Here is a 26,102-nt window from a genome sequence, read left to right on the forward strand (position 1 = left end):
AAACATGTCTGGTTACTGGCTTCTCCAAACTTACAAAAAAAGCAAACAATCTCCTATCATCTGTTAACTGTGTCTGAGCCTAAATTAGAACAGAGGCATTTTTGTACAGTGTTGTACACACACACACACACACACACACACACACACACACACACACACACACACACACAAAAGCAATCCTAGAAGCCGACCATGCGGAACCAAAACATCACCTCTATACCAAGTCAATAATAAAACAAAAGATATATATTCTAGCTCTGCCATAAACATGTTCTAATATCATGTCATGTAATGCAATACTGCATTAAAGAGAGATAAACCTTTTGTTTAAAAAATAAAATAAAATAATAATAATAATAATAATAAAACCTAACAAAAAATGATTTATTACACAGATGGGGTCAAATTCCACTCATCCAGAAGGCAAATCTCTCATTTGTGATTTTCAGGACAAACCAAAGTCTATGAATCAGTACTACAATTTTGGATGGCCAGTGTTCATCACATTTCTGGGTTTTATCAGAACACTGAAACATGAAGATGGACAATAAATTGAACTTTACACATTCAACCTTTGTTTCAGGTTACTACACGTTTAATGGTTTTATAACGTGATTTTCACTTTGACTGATTTTTGTGTCTGGTTTCCTTCCTTTACATTCTGTTGCTTTTTCTAAAGCAGTGACATCCAGCACAACAGTTTAACATCAGGTCATACAGAATGTACGAGTGAATGAGGGTCAGAGGGAGAGAAAAAGAGAGCAAGACATTATTTGAGAATCTCCTTGGATTTAAAGGCAAGGGGGAAAAAGGTGCTAACTTTACCTGCTACAATTATTGTGTTTATTTAAGAGCTGTTTCTCGACATATTTTAATTCTGATCACTCTTCAGAACCCAAAACATAGCTGATCCCTTGCAAACTCTGATGTAAAAAGAAAATCCTGCAACCTAGTATCTAAAGACATTATAATTTTTTAGTGTAGTCAAAAAGGACTTACTGAAATTTGTTATAAAAGAACATAATGCACACATTAGCTGAAAACACTACAGCTTTTCAGTTCAGCTCTATTCATTAAATAAACATAACTAATGAAGGACGAGCCGTTTTTCAGAAGCCAGTCCATGCACACCCTTCAAAACAGGAAACAAGCAAATAATAAAGAAGAAAAGACCACTTTATTTTACTTTTGGCAATAAAATGATGAGGGCTGCATACTGAAGTGTTAAAGTTACTAATCTAGCTTCCTTCAACCTCCTGGGCACAGCAGTCTGACTGCCCCTGAACAGCCTGCACAGTGCTGCCCAACAGCTGACAAGTCAAACATCATATCTTTGTTTTTCAATTACAGAAAAAGAATCAAAATGGAGAAATAAAATAAATGTAAATAAAACTGTAACTAGCGCTTCAAAATGCAAGAGTCTCTTTAATCCCAATTCTTTTTAATTACTGAAAATCAGGAGTGAACAAAAACAAAGAACAAGTTGAGAAACAATTAAAAGAAAGATGATAATAATCCAACCAAACACGTCCAACCAAACTGACCTACTGAAAATTTGTTTCTGTCGATTGGACTGTAATTTAGTGTAATCTCAATTACTGTTTGGTGATTATTTAAAGTTGTCTTAGATGGATAAATTCACCCCCTCACACCTGTATAGACAACATATTTCTAGTCCGGTCTCTTAATGCAGACTGAATAAACGAATGGCGTTGCGCGCATATATATATATATATATTAGTACATTTAGGATGTCCAATTAGTGAACCAGCACAAAGGCAACATTCTAACTACTTGTTGTGCTCAGTGTCAGAGATTGTGCTGCTAAACAATAAATATTTTATCATGTATCATGTAGGCTATGGTACTTCTTTCCCACTGATCCTACAAGTATTGTTCGGATATTAGCTAAACATTGTTATGTCCTAATGTCCTCCAACAACAACAATTCGACTCCTTTCTATAACCCATGCAGACACTGCAAAGTGAGTGGAATATACATACAGCAGTGTAGAGGACTGTAAATCTGCTGTTAGGGTGACGATGTGTGTGTGTGTGTGTGTGTGTGTGTGTGTGTGTGTGTGTGTGTGTGTGTGTGTGTGTGTGTGTGTGTGTGTGTGTGTGTGTGTACGGTTTAAAGGCGGGGATGTCACATACAGAGGGTAATCCTTATCAATGGTATAGCCATAAAAATCCAGATTTTAATAATAATAATAATAATAATAATAATAATAATAATAATAATAATAATAATCATAATATAAAAATTGTCTTGTTTAAATATGAGTTTTATAGTTTGCGTCTCATGTTTAGGAAATTATAGTCTCTGGAATAAAGAAGAGGTGCATGTTCACTACAACTCCATATCCTGTGCCTCATCTTCTGAGAAATCTGACATAGAGCTTTCTGATGAAGAGTCACCCGCACCCTCCTCCTGCTCCTTCAAAGCCTCCTCTGTTGCATATTTTTGAATGTATTCTGTATGAAAGGAGAGAAAGACATTAAAACAAGCAGCAAGTTGATAAGATTAAAGAAACTGATGCTGTGTGAGAGTGCTGTGGGTCAGAGCAGTGCATCACTATCTAATCCCTCTGGGCTGGTTTCGAGTCAGATCAGTGCCAGCAGAGGTCACGCTCCAGAGCCTTAAAAATTACAGAGAACACGTGCACTAAAACATACATAACCTGAAAGATGAGAGAAAAGATGAGCTCGTCAGGTTACCTATACCCTCAGCCCTAAACTAGAGCTGAAACAATCCTCAAGTAACCCGAGAACAAAAACATCATTGAGGTAAATTATTTTCATCGATACTTCGTTTAGTCCATTTACCTACACACAGAGAATTGTGTTTCCCCGTGGGCCATTATTACTGACGCACCACCCACTAAACACTGGCAGGTAAACACAGAAGATGCCGCAGAATTAAAAAAAAATTGAGGAACGGGGAGAAAACAGCGAGGGGTGAGGAGAAGATTCATATGGAAGCCCATATCCACCACATAAAAAAAAAAAGTTTGCCTAATTTTTTCTCCTTTTCTGGATTTTATTTCTCGCAATTCTGACGGCATTGGGCAGCGTCACCCCTTTTGTAGTGCAAGAAAAATGTACACATTAAAAATGAAATGGGCTACAATTAAAATAGAATCGCGTGGTATCAAACTGAGCCTCCGACCTCTGAAGAGAACTCTGTCTAACAATCAGCTCTGGAGGAGACGGAACAGGACACATGAAGCAGAGGAGCCTCGTTCATACACCAACAGCTTCAAACTTTAAGCCGACAACATGGTTCCCGGTGGATGCACCAGAAAATTTGGATGTTTAAGAGAAATAAATTCGCAATTGCGAGAAAAAAAATCTGAATTAGCCAAACTTTTTTTTTTATGAGGAGTAAATAGGTTTCCATAAGATTCAGGCAAAAAAAAAAAAAAACGACAGGAACTTGCCAAAGTTTTGGATCATTTCAAACGAAAACAAAGAAAACAACATACAGTGCATTTACTTGTTTGTTTTAGAGTAGTCTAACATTTATTTTTATATTATATATTTTTATGTAAATATTCGTATTTGCATTTTGATGTAATATTGTAATTAAATGGGTTTAGTTTTCACAGATATTCTTGTGTGCAGTTTCAGCAATAAAATGTTAATTATTCAAGGAAACAAGTAACTTATTTAAATGTACCAATAACAAATAACTTTGGTCTGTTTTGCTCTTTAATAAGGAAAAGGTACTTCTTATCAGATTATTAGATTAATCGATGTAGAATATGCAATTACTAAAATAATCAATAGCTGCAGCTCTACTTTAAACCCAACATGATTTTGAAAGGTTGTAATGAGACCAAGAGCAACCTGCAGACTGTAATCATTCACTGGTGCACATCCAGAAAAGAGAGTGAAAGGACCACACCAGGATACGGATCTCGTATTGTTGTGCTATGAGATCTGTGTTTGACCAGGCAAAGATTGCTTCTGCCATGTGTTTCATTTCCCCAAATATTAAACTTTGCTTAATGGCTGAAAACTGCAAAGGCTTCCACCATTTCTCTCAATTTCAACTCATCTTACAGTACATGTTTGTGAAAGTATTTAACCCTAAATACCTGATGGTAGAATCATGTTTATTTTCCTCAAAGTTTTGCAAACAATACCACATAATGACAAACTGAAAAAAGTTTGTTTGAAATCTTTACAAATTTATTAAAAATAAAAAACTGGAAAAAATAAAATAAAATAAAATAAAATCACACACACACACACACACACACACACACACACACACACACACACACACACACACACACTATTCTATTCACAGCCTTTGCTCAATAATTTGTACCTTTGGCACCAATTACAGCCTCAAGTCTTTTTGAGTTTGATGCTACAAGCTTGGCACCTATTTTTGGGCAGTTTCTCCCATTCTTCTTTGCAGAACCTCTTAAGCTTCATCATGTTGAATGGGGAGCGTCGGTGCACAGCCATTTACATATCTCTCCAGAGATGTTCAATCGGGTTCAAGTCTGGGCCACTTGAGGACATTCACAGAGTAGTCCCGTAGCCACTCCTTTGTAATCTTGGCTGTGTGCTTTGGGTCACTGTCCTGTCGGGAGAAGAACTGTCATTCCAGTCTGAGGTACAGAGCACTCTGGAACAGGTTTTCATCAGGGATGTCTCTGTACATTGCTGCATTCATCTTTTCCTTAATCCTGACTAGTCTCCCAGTTCCTGCAGCTGAAAAACATCCCCATAGCATGATGCTGCCACCACCATGCTTTACTGATGAGCGGTGCCTGGTTTCCTCCAGACATGACGCCTGGCATTCAGGCCAAAGAGTTCAATTTTTCTCATGGTCTGAAAGTCCTTCATGTGCCTTTGGTAAACTCCAGGTGGGCTGTCATGTGTCTTTTACTGAGAAGTGGCTATACAGGACTGGTGGAGTGCTGCAGATACAGTGAGGAAAATAAGTATTTGAACACCCTGCTATTTTGCAAGTTCTCCCACTTAGAAATCATGGAGGGGTCTGAAATTGTCATCGTAGGTGCATGTCCACTGTGAAAGACATAATCTAAAAAAAAAAAAAATCCAGAAATCACAATGTATGATTTTTTTTACTATTTATTTGTATGATACAGCTGCAAATAAGTATTTGAACACCTGAGAAAGTCAATGTTAATATTTGGTACAGTAGCCTTTGTTTGCAATTACAGAGGTCAAACGTTTCCTGTAGTTTTTCACCAGGTTTGCACACACTGCAGGAGGGATTTTGGCCCACTCCTCCACACAGATCTTCTCTAGATCAGTCAGGTTTCTGGCCTGTCGCTGAGAAACACGGAGTTTGAGCTCCCTCCAAAGGTGGTCTTGCATGGAGCCCCAGTCCGAGGGAGATTGACAGTCATCTTTAGCTTCTTCCATTTTCTAATGATTGCTCCAACAGTGGACCTTTTTTCACCAAGCTGCTTGGCAATTACCCCGTAGCTCTTTCCAGCCTTGTGGAGGTGAACAATTTTGCCTCTAGTGTCTTTGGACAGCTCTTTGGTCTTGGCCATGTTAGTAGTTGGATTCTTACTGATTGTATGGGGTGGACAGGTGTCTTTATGCAGCTAACGACCTTAAACAGGTGCATCTAATTTAGGATAATAAATGTAGTGAAGGTGGACATTTTAAAGGCAGACTAACAGGTCTTTGAGGGTCAGAATTCTAGCTGATAGACAGGTGTTCAAATACTTATTTGCAGCTGTATCATACAAATAAATAGTTTAAAAATCATATATTGTGATTTCTGGATTTTTTTTTTTAGATTATGTCTCTCACAGTGGACATGCATCTACGATGACAATTTCAGACCCCTCCATGATTTCTAAGTGGGAGAACTTGCAAAATAGCAGGGTGTTCAAATACTTATTTTTCTCACTGTATGCTTGTTCTTCTGGAAGAAGAAACGCTGGAGCTCTTTTATTGAGAAAATCGGGTTCTTAGTCACCTCCCAGACTAAACCCCTATTTTTCCTCCGCTCTAGGATGAGTCCTGGTGGTTCCAAACTTCTTAAATTGATGGAGGCCACTTTTCTCATTGGAACCTTCAATGCTGCAGAAATTCTTCTGTATACTTCTTCAGATCTGTACGTCAGTACAATCCTATCTTGCAGGTCATAAACAATTCTTTGGACTTTATGGCTTGGTTTGTGCTCTGACATGCACTGTAACTGTGGGACCTCATATACACAGGTGTGTGCCTTTCCAAATCATGTCCATATCAACTGAATTACCACAGGTGGACTCAAGTTGTAGAAACATCTCAAGGGTGATCAGTGGAAACAGGATGCACCTGAGGTCAATTTAGAGTTTCATGGCAAAAGCTGTGAATATTTATGTACGTGTGATTTTTTGTGGTTTTTATTTTTAATAAATTTGCAAAGATTTAAAACAAACTTCTTTCCAGTTGTCATAATGGGGTATTGTTCATAGAATTTTGAGGAAAATAATGAATTTAATCGATTTTGGAATAAGTCTAACAATGTGGAAAATGTGAAGCTCCGAGTTTACTTTCTGGATACACTGTATACTAGAATGCAATATTTCCTAATAGACTGGTTCTTTTCCACAACATATTTACATTTATTTAATCCACCATTAAAAATTAACAAAATGGATGAAAACGAAAATTATCCTGCCATCATTTTAGCTGGTGAACTGGTGAATCGAACACTTAAAAATTAAAACTTCTGTGCTAATTTGTTTATTGCATGCAATTTATATACTGAAAGGCTATGAATATTGACTAAAGGTGTAAAACTGTGGGATAATGAAATAGTGGTAAGTCCTCTTTCACACTGTGGCTCACCCTTAATTTTCTGCTTGTACTCTTCTGGCCGGTGTAAGTACATGGCTGCAGCATCTCCATTCAGGGGGTCAATGGGGTTGGGGTATGAAAGGAGCTGTGGCAAAAATGACTCAAATATATTGGTGAGATCTGTAGGGGTTAAAATAGAACAGACAAAAAGTTAGGGGGAGTTAATTATTTAAATATAATACTTCTTTAAATTCCCTACAATTAATGGCTGCCATCTATGTAATTTTTTTTTTTTACAATGTTGTTGAATGTAATGGAATTTTCCAGTTCTAAGAAAAACTGAAGACCACCCTAATATCAGTGTTAATAGACTAATAAATAAACCAATGTGGCAAAGCAGACCACACACATCACAAATGTGTGATTGATTACATAAATGAGTGGAAAGTTTAATTTTGATATGAAACACTGAGAATAAATAATTTGTTTAGTCCATTGAGTCACTGGTTTGATGCAGTTATTAAAAGCTAGAAATGCATCCAAATATGAAGAGTTCCTTTAGTCTGTTCCAATACTTTTGCTCACCTAAAGATTGGGTGGTCTGCCACCATAAATGTAATATTCTAAGCTGTTACACATCTAGATGTAAATATCAGGAATACTGTCACACAGGAATCTTTTAATCTTTTTTTTTTTATTAAATAAAAACAATATACAGTGGAACCCACTTATCTCGACCTCGGTTAACTCGACAACCCTATTAAGTCGACGTTTTTGAAGTGGAACCGCCAATTTCTCGCTTTGTCTAAGCATTTTTTTTTTTATCGGTTATGCCGAACCCTAATATCTCGAGCACAAAGGGGGAAAAATTTGCCATTTAACGTCGGTTATCTCGATCGGCACTGTGCAGCCGCAGAAGAACTCGCGAAAGTGGCGGAAAAATCAAGTCTTACAGCTGCTACAGGTGTTGTATTGTATACTGGTGAATCTCTGCTGTTAGTTAGTGCACATATGCCTTTGTTGTTAAATGTTATGCGATGAACGGGAGGCGAAAGTAGAAGCGCGGCGCTGAACAGCACACGGGAGAACGTGGGATGAGCAAAATCATAGAATGAACACGGGCAGGATCGGGGGGGAATCCGCGATGCGCTTTGGGAAGAAAAGAGCAGCCGGTGAGAGAGTGCCGGTGGGAAGACACGTACCGGGATACGCATGCGCGATAACAACGACCGCCGTGAACCAACATATACCAACAATAACGGACAGTGAGAGTGTGGAAGTTTAAATAGGAGCTGGTGATGATGATAAACGAGCACCATATGTGCGCGATTAAAGCCGGGAGCTTCAGAGAAAGCGGCCGAGAAAACACCTGCCGAAGGGGGCCGAAGGGGGCGTGGCAGGTGGATTCCTGACAGTTAACAAACATGTACTGTATGTATTTTTATAGCATGTCTTCATCAAACAAATCGCGGCAACGCTGTTGTGTAAAAAAACTTTCAAAAACACGTGCACAGTCTCATTTATTAACGCACATCATGTACATAAAGAAATTTCAAGCACGTTAATATATTCCTGCCATATTGATTTTCGTTTATCTCGATCATCGGTTATCTCGATGCTTTTTGGCGACCCCCTAGGACATCGACATAACCGGGTTCCACTGCATTTTCCTTTTTTTTTTACATTTTTTTTTTTTATTCCAGATTAAGATTTAAACATACCATAAAGAGCAGTCCATGTCTGATTGATCACATCTAAGCACACTGTCCCAGATCTGCAATGAAGACAAACAGTTCTACTGTACTACACCAATCATTTTCCTTACATGAGCTGGATAAAACAACTGTTTTGCCCTAAAATATTATAACACCACAGAAAATAGCGTAGCTGCATAAAATAGACATTATTTGGAAAATACGTGTGCCCATGGACGTAATACCAGTACTGTAATATCTGTATGTCTAAGTCAAGCACAGAAAAAAGTTAATAGATGCATTTACCAAAATAATTTTATAATTTGTAGATCTGAAACTGATGATTATCTGATAATCTATTGGTTATTATTTTATAATCAGCTAACAGTACTGCAGAATTCTTTATTAAAATGAATTAAATACCAAGTCAAATACTGATTATTTATCACAATCTGTTGCACAATGAGGCAATTATAAAGTACTCATGTCAACCACATGAGACACACAGACCATGCAGAGAGACCGCATTCTCAACATCTTTTTTTCTGCACATCTAACCTGACAAATTCAAAATAAAGGTAAAAATTGATATCCTGTGAAACACTGTGGTGGTAAAATTATTTTTCTTCCTATGGGTTGATGGTGAATGGTGGCATATGTTGTATAAAACAGGGTAGTAATGTAAGAAAGGACAGGGTGAGTAGGTACTGAGGGTAGTGTACTGTAGGATAGGATCAGATCAGACAGTAATGTAAATGTAGTGCAGTGGTAATATAATATAGATGTAATGTATTGTGCACTGTATGTATTGTGTAGGATACAGCAGCTTTGTATGTAGTGTATGGATAGAACAGTATAGGACAGGACAAGGTAGGTGTAGTGTAGGATGTCTAGTTTGTTGTAGTTGTAGTTATAATATAATGTGATGTAATGAGAAGTAATGTAATGTAGCTGAAGTACATTGCAGTGTAGGGTAGTTTAATGCAGTGTGGGGAGGGCTGCGTTAGGAAGGGCATCCAGCTTAAAAACGTGCCAAATCAAACATGATCCGCTGTGGCGACCCCTAATGGGAGAAGCCGAAAGAAAGAATAGTGTTGCATAGTGTACTGTAGTGCGCAGTAGTGGTGTGTAGTGTACTGTAGAGCGCAGTAGTGGTGTGTAGTGTACTGTAGTGCGCAATAGTGGTGTGTAGTGTACTGTAGTGCGCAATAGTGGTGTGTAGTGTACTGTAGTGCGCAGTAGTGGTGTGTAGTGTAATGTAGTGCGCAATAGTGGTGTGTAGTGTACTGTAGTGGGCAGTGGTGGTGTGTAGTGTACTGTAGTGCGCAGTGGTGGTGTGTAGTGTACTGTAGTGCGCAGTGGTGGTGTGTAGTGTACTGTAGTGCGCAGTGGTGGTGTGTAGTGTACTGTAGTGCGCAGTGGTGGTGTGTAGTGTACTGTAGTGCGCAGTGGTGGTGTGTAGTGTACTGTAGTGCGCAGTGGTGGTGTGTAGTGTACTGTAGTGGGCAGTGGTGGTGTGTAGTGTACTGTAGTGCGCAGTGGTGGTGTGTAGTGTACTGTAGCGCGCAGTGGTGGTGTGTAGTGTACTGTAGTGCGCAGTGGTGGTGTGTAGTGTACTGTAGAGGGCAGTGGTGGTGTGTAGTGTACTGTAGTGCGCAGTGGTGGTGTGTAGTGTACTGTAGCGCGCAGTGGTGGTGTGTAGTGTACTGTAGCGCGCAGTGGTGGTGTGTAGTGTACTGTAGTGCGCAGTGGTGGTGTGTAGTGTACTGTAGTGTGCAGTGGTGGTGTGTAGTGTACTGTAGTGTGCAGTGGTGTTGTGTAGTGTACTGTAGTGGTGTGTAGTGTACTGTAGTGCGCAGTAGTGGTGTGTAGTGTAATGTGTACAGTGGTGGTGTGTAGTGTACTGTAGTGTGCGGTAGTGGTGTGTAGTGTACTGTAGTGTGCAGTGGTGGTGTGTAGTGTACTGTAGTGTGCAGTGGTGTTGTGTAGTGTACTGTAGTGGTGTGTAGTGTACTGTAGTGTGCAGTAGTGGTGTGTAGTGTAATGTGTACAGTGGTGGTGTGTAGTGTACTGTAGTGTGCGGTAGTGGTGTGTAGTGTACTGTTGTGGTGTGTAGTGTAATGTAGTGTGCTTTAGTGTATCTGTAGTGCGTTTAATTGTAGTGTAGTGTAAGTATGCTAAAGTGCGGTTTAGTGTTGGAGTAGTACATCCATGGCCAAAGGTTTTGAGAATAACACAAATATACATTTTCACAAAGTCTGCTGCTTCAGTGTTTTTAGATCTTTTTATCAGATGTTACTATGGTATACTGAAGAACAACTGCAAGCATTTCATGAGTGTCAAAGTTTATGCTTTTTCACCCTGACATGCTGCCAATCAACTTCTGGGACACAACCTGACTGATGGCAACTCATTTATGCATAATCAATGCTTTTCAATGAGTTTATCAGAATTTGTGGGTTTCTGTTTGACCCCCCGCCCCTTGAGGATTAACCACAGAGAAATTCAGGTCTGGGGAATTTCTGGCCATGGACCCAAAATTTTGATGTTTAGTTCTGCGAGCGAAGCTTTTTCCTGTTGCCCAAAACAGTCAGAAAGGGGATTTGTCAGAGAAAATAACTTTACCCCAGTCCTCAGCAGTCTAATCTCTGTACCTTTTGCAGAATATCAGTTTGTACCCTTCTTTACACCTGGCCATTCTTCAAAAGTCTCTGACTGTGCAGATGCACTCACACCATCCAGCTGCCATTCCTGAGTAACCCCAGCTGATTAACTTTAGGAGAGTGTCCTGCCACATAATGGACTTTCTTGGGTACCCTGAAGCCTTCTTCACAACAACTGAACCTCGCTCTTTGAAGTTCTTGATGATCCAAAAAATGGTAGATTTATGTGCAATCTTACTAACAGCCTGTGAATCCTTTTTGTGCAAAGCAATGATGACTGCACGTTTCCTTGCAGGTAACCATGATTAAGAGGGTAAAAACAATTATTTTAAGCACCACCATTTGAATGCTTCCAGTCTGTTATTCTAACTCAATCAGCATAACAGAGTGATGTCCAGCCTTGTCCTCATCAACACTCACCTGTGCTAATGGGAGAATCACTGTCACAATGACAACTGTTGCTTTTGTTGCTGAAACAAGTGATAAGGTTTTTTGGGGGGATTTTGCAATTAATTGCAACATTCTGGAGTAAATGCAAATGCCAGTCATAAAAACGGAGACAGCAGAATTAGTGAAAATGTATATTTGTGTTATTCTTTAAACTTTTGGCCACAGCTGTACACTGGAATGTGGTGTAGTCTAGTGTAGTGTAGGAGTATTGTGGTGTGGTGGACTTTGGTCATGCTGTTTACTCTGGTGTAACATGACCTGATATTTTCTATTAGATTTAATGTTAATGAAGCCATAATATCACAAAGTGCTTCATAACACAGCAACATATGTTAAAGTGATAATGGAATTCATGGTCAAAGCAAGTTCTGATTACATTTCACTGATTTTGTCAATACGTTGTTGCGGCACTAAAAATGTAGCTGTCACTGAAGCCTAGATGGAGATTTCAGAAAAGTCCTGCCTGCTGAATACTTACAGGTATCTGAGCTTCAGTATTATGAGCACGTATATTACAATAGAAATGCAATCTGTGCATTTTCGTTCTTTCCACAACCACAAGCAAACTGCACCATCTACTGTCAGGAAAAGTAAATGCATTTAGGGACTTCAGCTGATATGGATAAAAAGCAGGTACTTATTCTTTCTTTCTCCTTGCATAATACATGTATTTTTTTTTTTGTTATTTATTCAGTTTTTGAATAATTGTTTTATTCTTAATTACTTTCAAATTGCACACATGGTGTGTCACATTAAGAAAATGCAAATCCAAGTCTTATTACACTTCCATCCCCAAATTTTACATCCAAACTCCAACCAAACTGCATATATTACCTTCTGACCCAAAAAAGCTTATACCCAAATCTCACTATTTCATGGTATTTTACTTCATGTCAAACCACATTTCTTTCCTGCTATAATCTATTCACACTCCTTCAGTATATCTTTAGCATATTCAAACAATGAGTATTATTAAAATGAAAAGAAAAAAAAAAAACTTTACTTTTTGTAAATTCAAGAACAATTCTCTCCTGTCAGCAAAAACATTTATGCAGCAAATACGATTTCAGACACTAACATGAACTGACAAGTTTTTGTATTGTTTGCTTATTTACAAATAAAAAATACAAATTACATCCTGATTAGTGAATAATTTAGCTGCGTAATTAAGTCCATGCTTAAGCACAACAAAGATTTAAAAATACTTTTAAATGAAAACCAACAGTCACTTTTTCAATGAAAACGCTTATTAATTAATTAATTAATATCAGGAAAAGCGTATATGTTTGACTTTTTTTTTGAACTTATCAAGTGTGATTTAAAGATATACCCATGCTATAAGATTTGAACAAAATTAAGCATAATTACTTAAGAACAATTTGTACAAAAAATGATGCTCTTTCCTTCACAGTCACTTGGGCAGAAAAGAGGCAATGTAAGCATGAAAAAAGATGGCTAAAAGATTAATCAAACCGTTATTAACTAGACTGGATGTTATTTACCAAATATACTGATGCCAAATACTGCCCAGAATTTACTGTGTAAAAATGTATTGTAGCCTAATTTTCTATTTATAACAGTAAAGGGAAAATGTAATGCAGACAATCATGCAATAATAAAATGTGTTGATCTGCACTACATGGTTAATAGTAGCCAAAATTCAAGTGACAGCTAACAGGCTTTACACAACTCTACATTTACAGACATGAAGCTTGTTCAGCTCAACTCCTTCTGTCTCCTCAATATTTATATTATACTGGAATATGTTGGCAGAAACTTCTGATAATGACTTTCAAATTTGACCAATCACACCTGCCCTTGACTATATACCCCTTAATGACCACTACTATAATATTTCTGAATATGGTAATAAAGTTGAAGAATGAACGTAATGAACACATGCCAAAGAGATGTGTGAGCATCACACCATATTACACCTCCATGTTAAACTACACTGCCTTTCCTCAGCCCATGAGACACATATCCCACCTATTAAATCCTGGATGAATATTTTGTTGTCCCAATACACGTGTTTCTGAACAGACAAATTCACCATTACAATATTCTAACATTTTTCAACACACTTCTCAATTATTTTACAAGAAACTGTCCACTTACGCTTCATCAATGTTTGGATGAAAGATCTTATTCATGAATCCTGCAAAAAAAAAAAAAACACACACAAAAGAGCACACTTATACAATTTATGTTCAGTTGTTTTAAGTCATTAATAAAAACATTACAGAGAACAAACAGTACCTATAGATGGTGATTTGAAGGGGTATTTGTCTGGAAGATCTACTCGCACCTTCCATACACCTCCCTCATACGGTGCTGCAATAAGTTGTGTGTGGGTGTAATTAATACAATGAAATAATTATTAATAATACGTAAAAATTTGCTAGAAAAGTTATGCTGCATTTAAACACAGTTTCATAAATTTCCAACCTAAAAGCAGATAAAACACCAAAAAATAAACATTTGAAAAATGTTTCCATTTGCTTCCAAGTGATGTCTAATCATTGACGCACTGAACAGAGTGTAGAGTTTCCCTTCTATACTTTTAAATCAGTACAAAACAGTATTAGATCAGTTCATATACATACATTGTATTTAACTAAATTGAACACTTAACCCATAATATTCACTGATTCCAGAAGATTATCAATAGCAAAAGGGAGAGCCAGAACGTAACACGTCCAATTCCAGTTTCAACACTAAAAATGTTGTCATTCAACAAATTAAAGACAAAATCAATGTCTATTTTATGTAGGGAGAAACACACACTTACTTCCTTGTGGTCCATAAAACTTCACTACAAATTCATTAAGTCCACTCAGAATTGTGACTTCATGTTTACTTTCAATGCTGAAAAAGCAGGTTAAGGTCAATACAGATCCAAGTCAGCTAAAGTGAGAAAAGTCAGAGTGGTCCAAATTTTGTTTTACTGCTTCTGCATAACCATACAATAAACAATCATAGCGAGAATATTTTTAGATTATTCCAAAATACCCTTTCAATTTTTTTCACTGTAAGGCTTAATACTTGCTTTTAGTGTTCTGAAGACAGTGAAAATAAACAAATATAGTGTACACCAGCCTATAAACCAGCCCAAAAAAACACACACACCGTTGTTGGTTTTGTTAAATTCAGGCATTTTCTACAATGGCACAAGCAGTAAGAATCTGGGTTGTTTAACCCTACATCTGCAATCTCCTACCCACTGCACAAGCTGGGAGTCAAAGTCACCCTACACTACTCGGAGAAATCCCTTGTGTTATGAAAAAGAATATAAACTGTCATTTTTCTATTTGTTTGTGACAAATATCCCAGTTTAACATGCTCAGAGAAAACCTATTAGAAGAAGAGAAGGGTGTATCTCTCTTATTGTGCAGGCAGATCAGGTGTCAGGCTAAGAGTTTGTCTTTTTGCAGTTCAGACAACAGCTAGTCTACTAATATAGCAGTCACCAAGGTTTTTATCTCTTTTCTCATCAAATAAACAGAGAGAAAACCCTACCCACAAGTGGCTGTTAAAAAACAAACGTTCATTTGATATGCATGTCACAGTGACACTGTTTCACTGCCCCAGGATTCATTCACTTCTTCACTTCCCCTACTGCGCCGAAATCCATTTAACTCGCCACACATGATTACTTTATATTACTGGACAAAACACTGGAACTCAATAAGTGAGCTAATGGATTTCTACTGTACAATTTATTTGATTTGGAGCATACCATAATGAAATGTTCTCTTCTTTGTGGTACACAGCAACCGAAACAACCAGCCTGGGACCATCTCAAGTTCTCTCACTGAGTTCTCTCTGTGATTTTCAGTCGAACTTCACTGTGTTTTGCTTGCAATGAAAGTGAACTGAACCTAAATCGACTCAAATACAGCGGACGACACAGACATGCTGTGCGTTTTAAATTGTGGACCTAATTTTTGTTAGCATGTAAGCTGCTAAAGGAACTGCGAAGCACAAACTCTATCAGAGATATGTTCTGCAGAAATGTTGTGTTCTGGAAATTTAAACTGATTGAGGAAAAAATTTTAATGATGCACAACTTTTTAAAAAATAGTCACTTAGATAATTATCTAGTAATATACTACACGTACTCAGTACTCTGTGATTTTTAATGATTTCTACATGCCAGTAAGTATGGACAATTAGAGGCTGACCGTATATTGCTAGAACTATCGGCAAAAATCCATACCAATAGTTTTTCTGGGTTGCGTCTGTGCTGGATCATTACTAACTGGATTCGTGTAGCTTGTTTTCAATCATGTCTTCAAGAGCAAGAATGACAACAAGCATGTTCCGAGGTTCTCTTTCTCGTTGTTCTCTTTCTCCACCGCTGCTTCAACATACAGAAACAGCTGGTGCAGTCCGACCAGAGAAAACAATGCGATATTCCCTGACAGCTGAGCGTCAGCTTGGTGTGTCCCGGGCTTTAAGTTCTTATCATTCACGCTTAATCTTGCCTTATATATTTCATACGATGCTACTTTTGGAGAGAGAATGAGAATAACATTTGGAGAGAAAGTTGACCCAGCTGTAGTTTAGGCTGCAGGTCGGCATGGGAACCAAAATCTGCTAACAAGTGCACTGTTTGGAAAGGTTCGCTGATGTTTAGTTTAAGCAATGTTCTGAGATCACATCTTATTAATTAACTATTAAGATTTTATAAAATGAAGGAAAGTAAAAAAGAAAATCAGGCAAACAAATCGGCCAAAAAATTCGGCATCATACATCTGCCATTGGCTGCCCTGATTTTTAAATATCGGCATCGTCCAGAGAAAAACCCATAACGGTCGACCTCTAAAAGTGCATTAACTAAAGTTAAAAGAAAGTAATTTTAACAATTAACATTAACAAACAAAACAACAATAATTCGAACATTTATTAACTACCGTTAACGTTACAAATAGATTCTTACTTTAAAGCGTTACCATTTCACATAAATCCAGTCATGCTCAAAATGGCCATTTTTAAAATGTGTTCACAAAAACCAGAGCATTGAAATTACATTTACTTAAATCGTTTAATTTGTAATTAAGTTCAGTACTATTTTACATGGAGTGTTTATTTTTATCCAGTATCGATATTAAAATCAAATTTTTCATTAATTGGTTACGATCGAACCTAGTTATTGGTATGAGCAAAATCCACCACGATCAACTTCGAGAAATAATTATTAAACTGTTTTAAAAAAACAAGAGAATGTTGTGTGGATATTGATTAGGACGTAAGATCAAGACTAATGCCATACCCGCTACACTTCAGGCAGTGAAGGTGAAAGAAAAAGACCTTAATCAGACGATCTTAATTTCCATCAAAGGAGATCAGATTACATATGCTTATTATATCTAAGTTCACAATAACTATTTAAAAGTTTATTGGTTTTTAATGGAGCAGATTCGGAATTTGAATGCAGACTTCAAACAAAATCCTGAAATACATGTCCGCTAGATATGCTCCAGATATGTTCCAAAATATCAAACAGTTGATATCTAGCTATATACTTGCACTGACGCTTCCTGTACTGGAGTCAGGTTCATTAGAGCCGTTTGTGAGGGACTGATTTTTCCCCCCGCTATGCTTGTGTGCATACTCAAACCTTAAGTTTTTAATAACCAACTAACCTGATCACCCAACAAATTCAGAAATGCCAGGCATCTGTAAACATTAATAGCTGTCAAGTTTTTGTTTAGTCCAGCATATTTTGGGGTTTAGATTTCAAGAGATTCTGGGTCATTATGGCAGAATTGGCAACCGTCTGACTGACCACAAGGGCGATCACAAGGGGGTCAAGGTGGAGTTTTGTCTAGGAAACATAAACACCAGGTGAGAAAAGCTTGCGGTCAGATTACCCTAGACAGTTCATAATAGGTCACAAACTATTTCAGCCACAGTTTTAGGTTAGTTATTTTATTTAGCTCAATTTATTTAGTGTAAAAAATACCAGATGCACATACTGATTTTTTTTTTCCTTAGATGTGGCAAAATTTTTATGCTATTCCAAGTACTTACTCAAATTCAAGCCATACATTCACCTCGGCAACAATCTACACTCGTACAGTCACCTCGGCAGCAATCTACACTCGTACAGTCACCTCGGCAGCAATCTACACTCGTACAGTCACCTCGGCAGCAATCTACACTCGTACAGTCACCTCGGCAGCAATCTACACTCGTACAGTCACCTCGGCAGCAATCTACACTCGTACATTCACCTCGGCAGCAATCTACACTCGTACATTCACCTCGGCAGCAATCTACACTCGTACAGTCACCTCGGCAACAATCTACACTCGTACAGTCACCTCGGCAGCAATCTACACTCGTACAGTCACCTCGGCAGCAATCTACACTCGTACAGTCACCTCGGCAGCAATCTACACTCGTACAGTCACCTCGGCAACAATCTACACTCGTACAGACACCTCGGCAACAATCTACACTCGTACATTCACCTCGGCAACAATCTACACTCGTACATTCACCTCGGCAACAATCTACACTCGTACATTCACCTCGGCAACAATCTACACTAATACAATGACCTCGGCAACAATCTACACTCATACATTGACCTCGGCAACAATCTACACTCATACATTGACCTCGGCAACAATCTACACTCATACATTGACCTCGGCAACAATCTACACTCATACATTGACCTCGGCAACAATCTACACTCATACAATGACCTCGGCAACAATCTACACTCATACAATGACCTCGGCAACAATCTACACTCATCCCTTCACCTCGGCAAAAATCTACACTCATCCCTTCACCTCAGCCCTTACCTACAGTCATCCCTTCACCTCAGTCCTGATCTACACATTCTGAGCTCTAAGCCCCGCCCCCTCCTGTTTCCGGATAGTAACAGACGGTCCAATCAGCGAGCGCGCTGCCCCTGTGCCTCACACGAAAACACAAGGCGTCTGCTTGTTTTCAGCCTTGAACATCAACACACATTACTGCTGCTGGTGTTTACTGCAGATCAGAGGAACATGGTGGCAGTCTGTCCAAACACCACTGCAACACACGCTGACTCCAAGATCTGCTCACGTGTTGCTATTATTATTACTTTTCTATAAATAAACGTTTCGTGTATGAGACAATCTTTCAAACACTTCCATTATAGTCGAGTACGTCAACACACGAAATCCGGACACATTAAATCCCTCGTCGTGGTTTATTTAAATAATATTAATAATATAAATAAAATTAATCATTTGACCCAGATCATATACACCTCGGAGCTGGAGTTTCATCGCGCAGACACAAAACACACCAAACTACGGATCTCGGTTCCTCTAATCGACGCCTTTCCCCCAAAACCCCCTAAAACACATCTCTGAAACAGCGGTCCTGTCCGAAAACATGGTCTTATTCAGTAAAATGTAATTAATGTATCAGCTGTGCGTGGTTATTCAGAAAAACAAAAACTATATGGAATCATTTCCCCGAATAAACCCACAGGCCTCAGTTAGCATCAACTTCAGTTAACATGCTCATGCTAGCTAAACTTTATTCCGCTAGCAGGACACAGCTCAGGAGGCTTTCAAATCCACACATATGAACATCACACAGACGTTTACTATCCGTGCAGTGTTTTATTCTGTTTGATATTTTTGTGTCGATGTTTTTCTCCTGAACTCTGAGCATGAAGCTAACTGAGACTGCGGGACGGGAAGTACGTAACTAGCTAGCAGGCTATACAGCAGCTGACATGTCACAAACCAAACCCGTCAAACCTGTCAAATAAACACCATACAAAGAGTTGTGCTGTAAATGACAACATTGATTATTATACACTGGTACACAGTAGAAGATAAAGAATACTGGAGGACTGATGTGTACAAAGCGGAATGTAAATCCTGTTCATAAACACGGGCTCCGGATACAGCGGGCTTACAGCTGCTCCTCCGTCTGTTTGGGTTCAATTTACACGTAGGAACGATATTAATTATTCGGAATGTGGTTATTTCTCATTGTAACTTCAGTGGACTTTCTTTTTATAAAGCTGTTAATAGAAAATAAGATGTAATGCACGTAGTTCTGTGCGGTTTTTGTCCGTGTTATGAAGGATACAGTTTCACCACGTCGGTATCCATTCTCCTTTTACCCGGACTTGGAGACGACATGTTTACAGCTCTGTGTGGAATGCCAGTGTCTTCTTAATCGGATTGCAAGATCGCTCGGACTCTAACTAAACTTTATATTATTGTACATTTACATTAAAAAAAATCCGCTCGGCTACGAATGAACTTGTGACTGTCTCCCGCAGCGTTTTCTCCGCCAGTCAGTCCTCCGCTCTCCGCTCCGCTTTGTTGTGAACAGTTCTGTACCCCCCTTTACCCCCTCCCCCCGCCGACGAATATGACGTCATAGTTAAGAGACGGCGAAAGAGTTCTTGTTTTCGGAGTCTTGGGCACCGCTGCACTCTTTCAGTTTAATGCTAGAAAATAACAAAGTTCCACATTCAGATTCCTGTATTATCAGCCACAACACATTTTATTTAAGAACAATTACAATAGTACAAAACAAAGCGTTTACTTCTGGATTAGTTACTGAAATCCATAACGTCACTCGAAATTATGGAAGGCCATTTGAATCAAAATGTTCAGTTCATTTTTATTTTTATCGCGCTTTTAACACTGAACAGTGTTTCAAAGCAGCTTTACAGAGATAAAGTGGTTATAAAAGAATGTATAAGTTTTTTCATTTGAACATTTTCCCAAATGAGCAAGCCATATGCGACTGTGGCAAGGAAAAAACCCCTGAGATGACATGAGGAAGAAACTTTGAGAGGAACCAGACTCAAAAGGGAACTCATCCTCATCTTGGCACCGAATGTCCATTCATTACAGTTCCATGGTTGTTGAAATGTGCACTGATTAAATGCAACTTGTAGTCCCGAGCCATTGTAGTAGACTTTTGATATTAATTACAGTTTAAATCCAACCTAAAAGTTCTTGAATTATTTAGTATGTGTTTATAGCGAATAGCAATTCAACTACTGGATGTACACTTAAAATGCAACACATTCATCCCTAATGAAGTTGCAATGGCAGGCCATGCATTTCACACCTAGGCCTTCAGTGTTTTATAAGGGCATCTGATAAATGCTGTAAATGTAAATGTAAAATTTTGTTTTTCTGCAGATTCTACAGGAAAGAAAATGCAAAATAATAACTGGTTAATTAAACTGTTTTGGTCGACCTTTACTCACGATGTGCAGCTTTTCCTAAAAAGTCTATATTGAACAATTTACATTTAAATATATCTGTATCCAAATTAATTTCTTATTCTTTATCAGTCATTGTGGAATTAAAATATAGCTATTAAATTGACACAAATATTCCAAAATTTCCAAAGAAATTCCAATTCTGTTTTTAAGAATTTTATTAAAGTATTATACATAGAAATTGTTTAGTTTAAGTTTAAAATATAAAACATTGAAAATCTGAACATATGGGTAGATATGGGTTGAACCTGCCTTAAAAATACTGCATGTTTAATTTTCTTCACTATCTTTACTATATAATCTTCACTATAATTACTTAAAAAAAAAAAATCAGATTCAAAATCATGCACAGGATGAAGTCCAGTTCACACAGTTAATAGCTTTATGGAATCATTTAAAGAGAAATAAATAAAAAAAAAAAAAAATGTGCAGGGGAGCTGGGAACTGACAAACCCAAGGATATGTCCTTGGGTTTGTCAGTTCCCAGCTCCCCTGCACATTTTTTTTCTCTTTAAATGATTCTATTACAATATATTTCAGAAATGGCTTCTTTAAAAAGCCATTGCAAAACACAATCTAATTGTGGTATTTGAGGAAACAAAGACTACTGAGTTGAGATGAAGTGGTAGAAGGTGTACCTAGGAATGAACGAATGGTGATTTGTGCAGACTTTAAAGGCCATGTTGGTGAAGGTAACAGAGGTGATAAGGAGGTGATGGGTAGGTATGGCTTTAAAGACAGGTATGTGGAAGGGCAGATGGTGGTAGATTTTGCTAAAAGAATGGAAATGGCAGTGGTAAACACTTATTTTAAGAAGGAGAATCATAGGGTGACGTATAAGAGTGGAGGAAGGTGCAAACAGGTGGATTATGTTCTATGTAGGAGATGCAACCTGAAGGAGATTGGAGACTGTAAGATGTTAGCGGGGGACAGTGTAGCTAGACAGCGGATGGTGGTCTGTAGGATGGTTTTGGAGGTGAAGAAGAAGAGGAGGAGAGAAAGGACAGAAAAAAGAATAAGATGGTGGAAACTGAAGGAGGAAGAATGTAGTGTGAGATTCAGGGAAGAGGTCAGACAGGGGCTCGGTGGTGGGGAAGAGGTGCTGGATGATTGGTCTACCACTACAGAAGTAATAAGGGAGACAGCTAGAAAGGTACTTGGTGTGACATCTGGAAATGGAAAGGTAGACAAAGAGACATGGTAGTGGAATTCGATTCAATTCATTTTTATTTGTATAGCGCTTTTAACAATGAACATTGTCTCAAAGCAGCTATACACAGATAATGCGGTGATTAAAAATGAATATGTTCTTTATGAGTAAGTTGGTCCCTGATGAGCAAGCCGGTGGCGACTGTGGCAAGGAAAAACTCCCCGAGATAGCATAAGGAAGAAACCTTGAGAGGAACCAGACTCAAGAGGGAACCCATCCTCATCTGGGTTACACCGAATGTCCATTTGTGGCAGGTATACAATGTTGCGGGGTACAGTGATGATAATCAAAAGCGAACTGTATGAGGAAGTGCAGGAGAGCATAAGGAGAAAGAGGTTGGCAACACAGAATTGGGATCGACAGAGTGATGAGAAAAGTAGGCAGGAGTACAAGAAGATGCCGCAGCATCTTACGAAAGCCAAGGAAAAGGCATATGAGGAGCTGTATGAGAAGTTGAACACTAAGGAAGGAGAAAAGGATTTGACCGATTGGCCAGGCAGAGGGACCGGGTTAGGGTTGATGGATAATGGATGGAGATGGAGATGTGGTGAAAAGTGAAGAAAATGTGAAGAAAATGTGTTGAGAAGATGGAGGGAGTATTTTGAGCAGCTGATGAGTGAGGAAAATGAGAGTGAGAGAGAAGGTTGGATGGTGTGGAGATGGTGAAGCAAGAAGTGGATAGGATTAGTAAGGAGGAAGTTAAAGCAGCAATTAAGAGGATGAAGAGTGGAAAGTCGGTTGAACCAGATGACATACCGGTAGAAGCGTGGAGAGCATGTTTAGGAGAGAAGGCAGTGAAGTTTTTAACCAAGTTGTTCAACAAGATGATTTCGAAAGGTGGGAGGATGTGTGAGGAATGGAGAAGGAGTGTGCTGGTACCGATCTTTAAGAATAAGGGAGATGTGCAGACCTGCAGTAACTAAAGGGGAATAAAGTTGTCATCAGTCACACCATGAAGGTATGGGCTGAGAGAAGAGGTGACCATCTGTGAGCAACAGTATGATAGAAGGGTATCTGCAAGAGGGAAAGGGAACGTTTATAGGACTGTGGTAAAACCTGCGATGTTGTATAGTTTAGAGACAGTGACATTGAGTAAAAAACAGGAGGTGGAGCTGGAGGTAGTAGAGCTGAAGATGCTGAGGTTTTCGTTGGGAGTGAAGAGGATGGACAGGATAAGAAACGAGTTTATTAAAGGGACAGCGCATGTAGGACATTTTGGAGACAAGGTGAGGGAGGATAGATTGAGATGGTTTATATAATATACAGTTATAATTAAGCAAAGATGATACTGAATGTACAAAAAGGAGGAGAACTGCATAATGATTACTGGCAGCAAAATAAATAAAGCATAAATGAGACATCAGTGTCCTAACAGTGCTGTGTATAGTTCAGTAGTTTGATGGTTGCTGGTTCTGTACCAGCTGGTTCTAGTGTGTGTTACTGTATCTGCTTTAAATTAAATAGTTTGTGATTGGGATATTCCAAATCTTTCTTTCTTTCTCTCTCTCTCTCTCTCTCTCTCTCTCTCTCTCTCTCTCTCTCTCTCTCTCTCTCTCTCTCTCTCTCTCTCTCTCTCTTTCTTTCTTTCTTTCTCTTGCTCCTGAGGTACCAGCAACCCTTTCATTCCCTTTCCTTTCCTTTCCTTTCCTTTCCTTTCCTTTCCTTTCCTTTCCTTTCCTTTCCTTTCCTTTCCTTTCCTTTCCCAACCCTTTTCTCCCCTCAGATCTGCCTGGTTCGTCCAGGCGCCCTGCCTCTGCATGGGATTCACTTCAATTGGAGGCCACACTGTCTGCTACAATGGCTCAGGACCACAAGTTGCATTTAATCATCTATCAATGCACACCTCAACAATGATGAACTGTAATAAATGAACATCTTGTGCCACCCTGATGAGAATGGGTTCCCTCTTGAGTCTGGTTCCTCTTAAGGTTTCTTCCTCATGCCATCTCGGGGAGCATTTCCACATTACAGTTGCCACTGGCTCATTCATTAGGGACAGACCTACCATTATATGGAACAAACTTAAAGACTCTTCATTACAGTTTTATCTCTGTAAAGCTGCTTTGAGACAATAATATTGATTTGATTTGTGGAGTCCGTAGGATGTGGCAGGTAGTTGGGTACCAGTAATGTGTAGGGCGGTTTACATCACCGTTTGCAGGGCTTTCTGTTCACACATGTTGAAGCTGCCCTACCACACTGGGATGTATTTAGTTAGGATGCTTTCAATGATGCAGCAGGAAAAGCAAGTTAAATTATGCAGGTACATATGAACTGTCAGTATAGATTCTGTTGCACCTTCCTAACCATAGCTGAATGGTTCTGATCCTCAGAAATGTGGACACCAAGAAACCTAACACACTATTTATTCCTTAAGGTAGACAGGGGACTGTCTGCTGTTCTTAGATTTCCATAAGTCTATAATGATATCTTATTGGCATTAATGGTAAGGTTGTTGCTGGGACACCCTGCTGCCAGGCTTGGTTCTCCTACCTGTAGGCAGCTACTTTGTCTATTGCTGATTTGGTCGACTACTGTGGTATCATCTGCATACAATCCAAACAGTATTCCAGCATGACTTCATCAAGACATGGTGTGGTAAGGTTAGGGAGTATGGATCCAGCAACCTGTCTAAAAAATATACACAAAACAAAAGAGGAGTGTGGGAGAGCGTGTCAGTGGGGAAGGAGGAACGCCACAACAGGTCAGGTGAAAAGGCTATTCAGCCGTCTTTATTTAGTTTTTCCAGAGGTTTTGTCTGCACTGTGCTCACGCCGCACGTCTCTGGCACCCGTACGCACACATTCACACACACACTCCCTCCTCCTTAAATGCCTCCTTTGATCACTGAAACAGAAAACACATGAGGCTAGATGGGCTTCAGGTGAGGCAATTCCCTGCCTATCTTCTCCCGGCCCTGCCCTCCATTCACAACCCGGCACTTGGCCCCGCCCCCGCTGCCACTTACCCCCACCGCCAGATCCAGGCTGGGGAGCCGTCCGGCCGCCACCGACTCCCCCCCCCCCTGACGTGAGAGGAAGTCGGCCACGACCAACTGTGCCCCCGGTCTGTGGACCACCTCAAACTTGAACGGCTAAAGCGCCAGATACCACCGCGTGATCCAAACATTGGCATCCTTCATGCGATGGAGCCACTGTAGCAGGGCGTGGTCCGAACAAAGGGGGAAGGCCCGCCCCAACAGGTAGTACCGGAGGGTGAGGACCGCCCATTTTATGGCCAGGCACTCCCGTTCGCTTACGGCTGATGAACAGTACCGGTCGCTCCTCCCCCTCCACCACCTGAGACAACACGGCCCCCAACCCTCTGTCCCACGCATCAGCACTCCGCACTCCGCGCGGCTTACGGCCGTACAATAATTCAAACGGGGAGAACCCCGTGGAGGCTTGTGGGACCTCTCGAACTGCAAATAACAAGGGCTCGAGCCATTTATCCCAATTTCGTGTGTCCCCGTGTACGAACTTCCGAATCATGTTTTTCAGGGTTCGATTAAAACGCTCTACCATGCGTCGGTTTGTGGATGATAGACACTGGTGCGAATCGATTTAATCCCCAACAATTCGTACAGTTCGCGAAGTGTTCGTGACATAAACGTTGTGCCTTGATCAGTCAGGATCTCTTTCGGGATCCCAACTCGGGAGATAATGCTGAAGAGCGCCTCCGCAACACTACGTGCGGAGATGTTGCGAAGGGGCACTGCTTCCGGATATCGCGTCGCATAATCCACTATGACTAATACGAAGCGATGTCCGCATGCGGTTTGCTCTAATAGCCCGACGAGGTCCATGCCGATTCTTTCGAAGGGAACCTCGATTAATGGTAAAGGGCGCAACGGCGCTTTTGGGATGGCCGGCGGATTCACCAGCTGACATTCCCGGCATGCCTCGGGAATCCGGACCATCACTCCCAACTCCATAACGGGACACTGATCCAGGAAATGTCCCGGCTCCCCGCAGCGGCAACAGACCGGCCCAGGCTTCCGCCCCCGCACGGGTCGTCTCAGCCCCCTG

At 39.7% G+C, this 26,102-nt stretch overlaps 1 protein-coding gene and 2 long non-coding RNA genes across 3 annotated transcripts in view; 2 read left to right on the forward strand and 1 right to left on the reverse strand.

Moving 5' to 3' along the window:
* Positions 1 to 125: 125 nt before the first annotated feature.
* On the reverse strand, positions 126 to 19,973 carry ube2h (ubiquitin-conjugating enzyme E2H). The gene is made up of 7 exons (XM_083528669.1): positions 19,709 to 19,973; positions 14,388 to 14,464; positions 13,856 to 13,930; positions 13,715 to 13,754; positions 8,511 to 8,563; positions 6,841 to 6,969; positions 126 to 2,478 (listed from the first exon to the last, which is right to left on the reverse strand). Exons 1-7 carry the CDS (start codon positions 19,759 to 19,761, stop codon positions 2,354 to 2,356), a joined length of 552 nt encoding a protein of 183 aa, XP_083384795.1. The 5' UTR covers positions 19,762 to 19,973; the 3' UTR covers positions 126 to 2,353.
* LOC310719227 lies at positions 9,141 to 11,236 on the forward strand. Its single transcript, XR_014531392.1, has 2 exons — positions 9,141 to 9,754; positions 10,620 to 11,236. It is a non-coding gene; the product is annotated as an uncharacterized lncRNA (long non-coding RNA).
* The window catches only part of LOC310719250, a 139,916-nt gene continuing 128,285 nt past the window's right edge, over positions 14,472 to 26,102 (forward strand). Inside the window, exon 1 of the long non-coding RNA XR_014531417.1 lies at positions 14,472 to 16,219. This is a non-coding gene — a long non-coding RNA (uncharacterized lncRNA). The remainder of the gene's footprint in view (positions 16,220 to 26,102) is intronic.

This window comes from Silurus aristotelis (genome assembly GCF_946808225.1).
Source record: "Silurus aristotelis genome assembly, chromosome: 24".
Taxonomy (NCBI): domain Eukaryota; kingdom Metazoa; phylum Chordata; class Actinopteri; order Siluriformes; family Siluridae; genus Silurus; species Silurus aristotelis.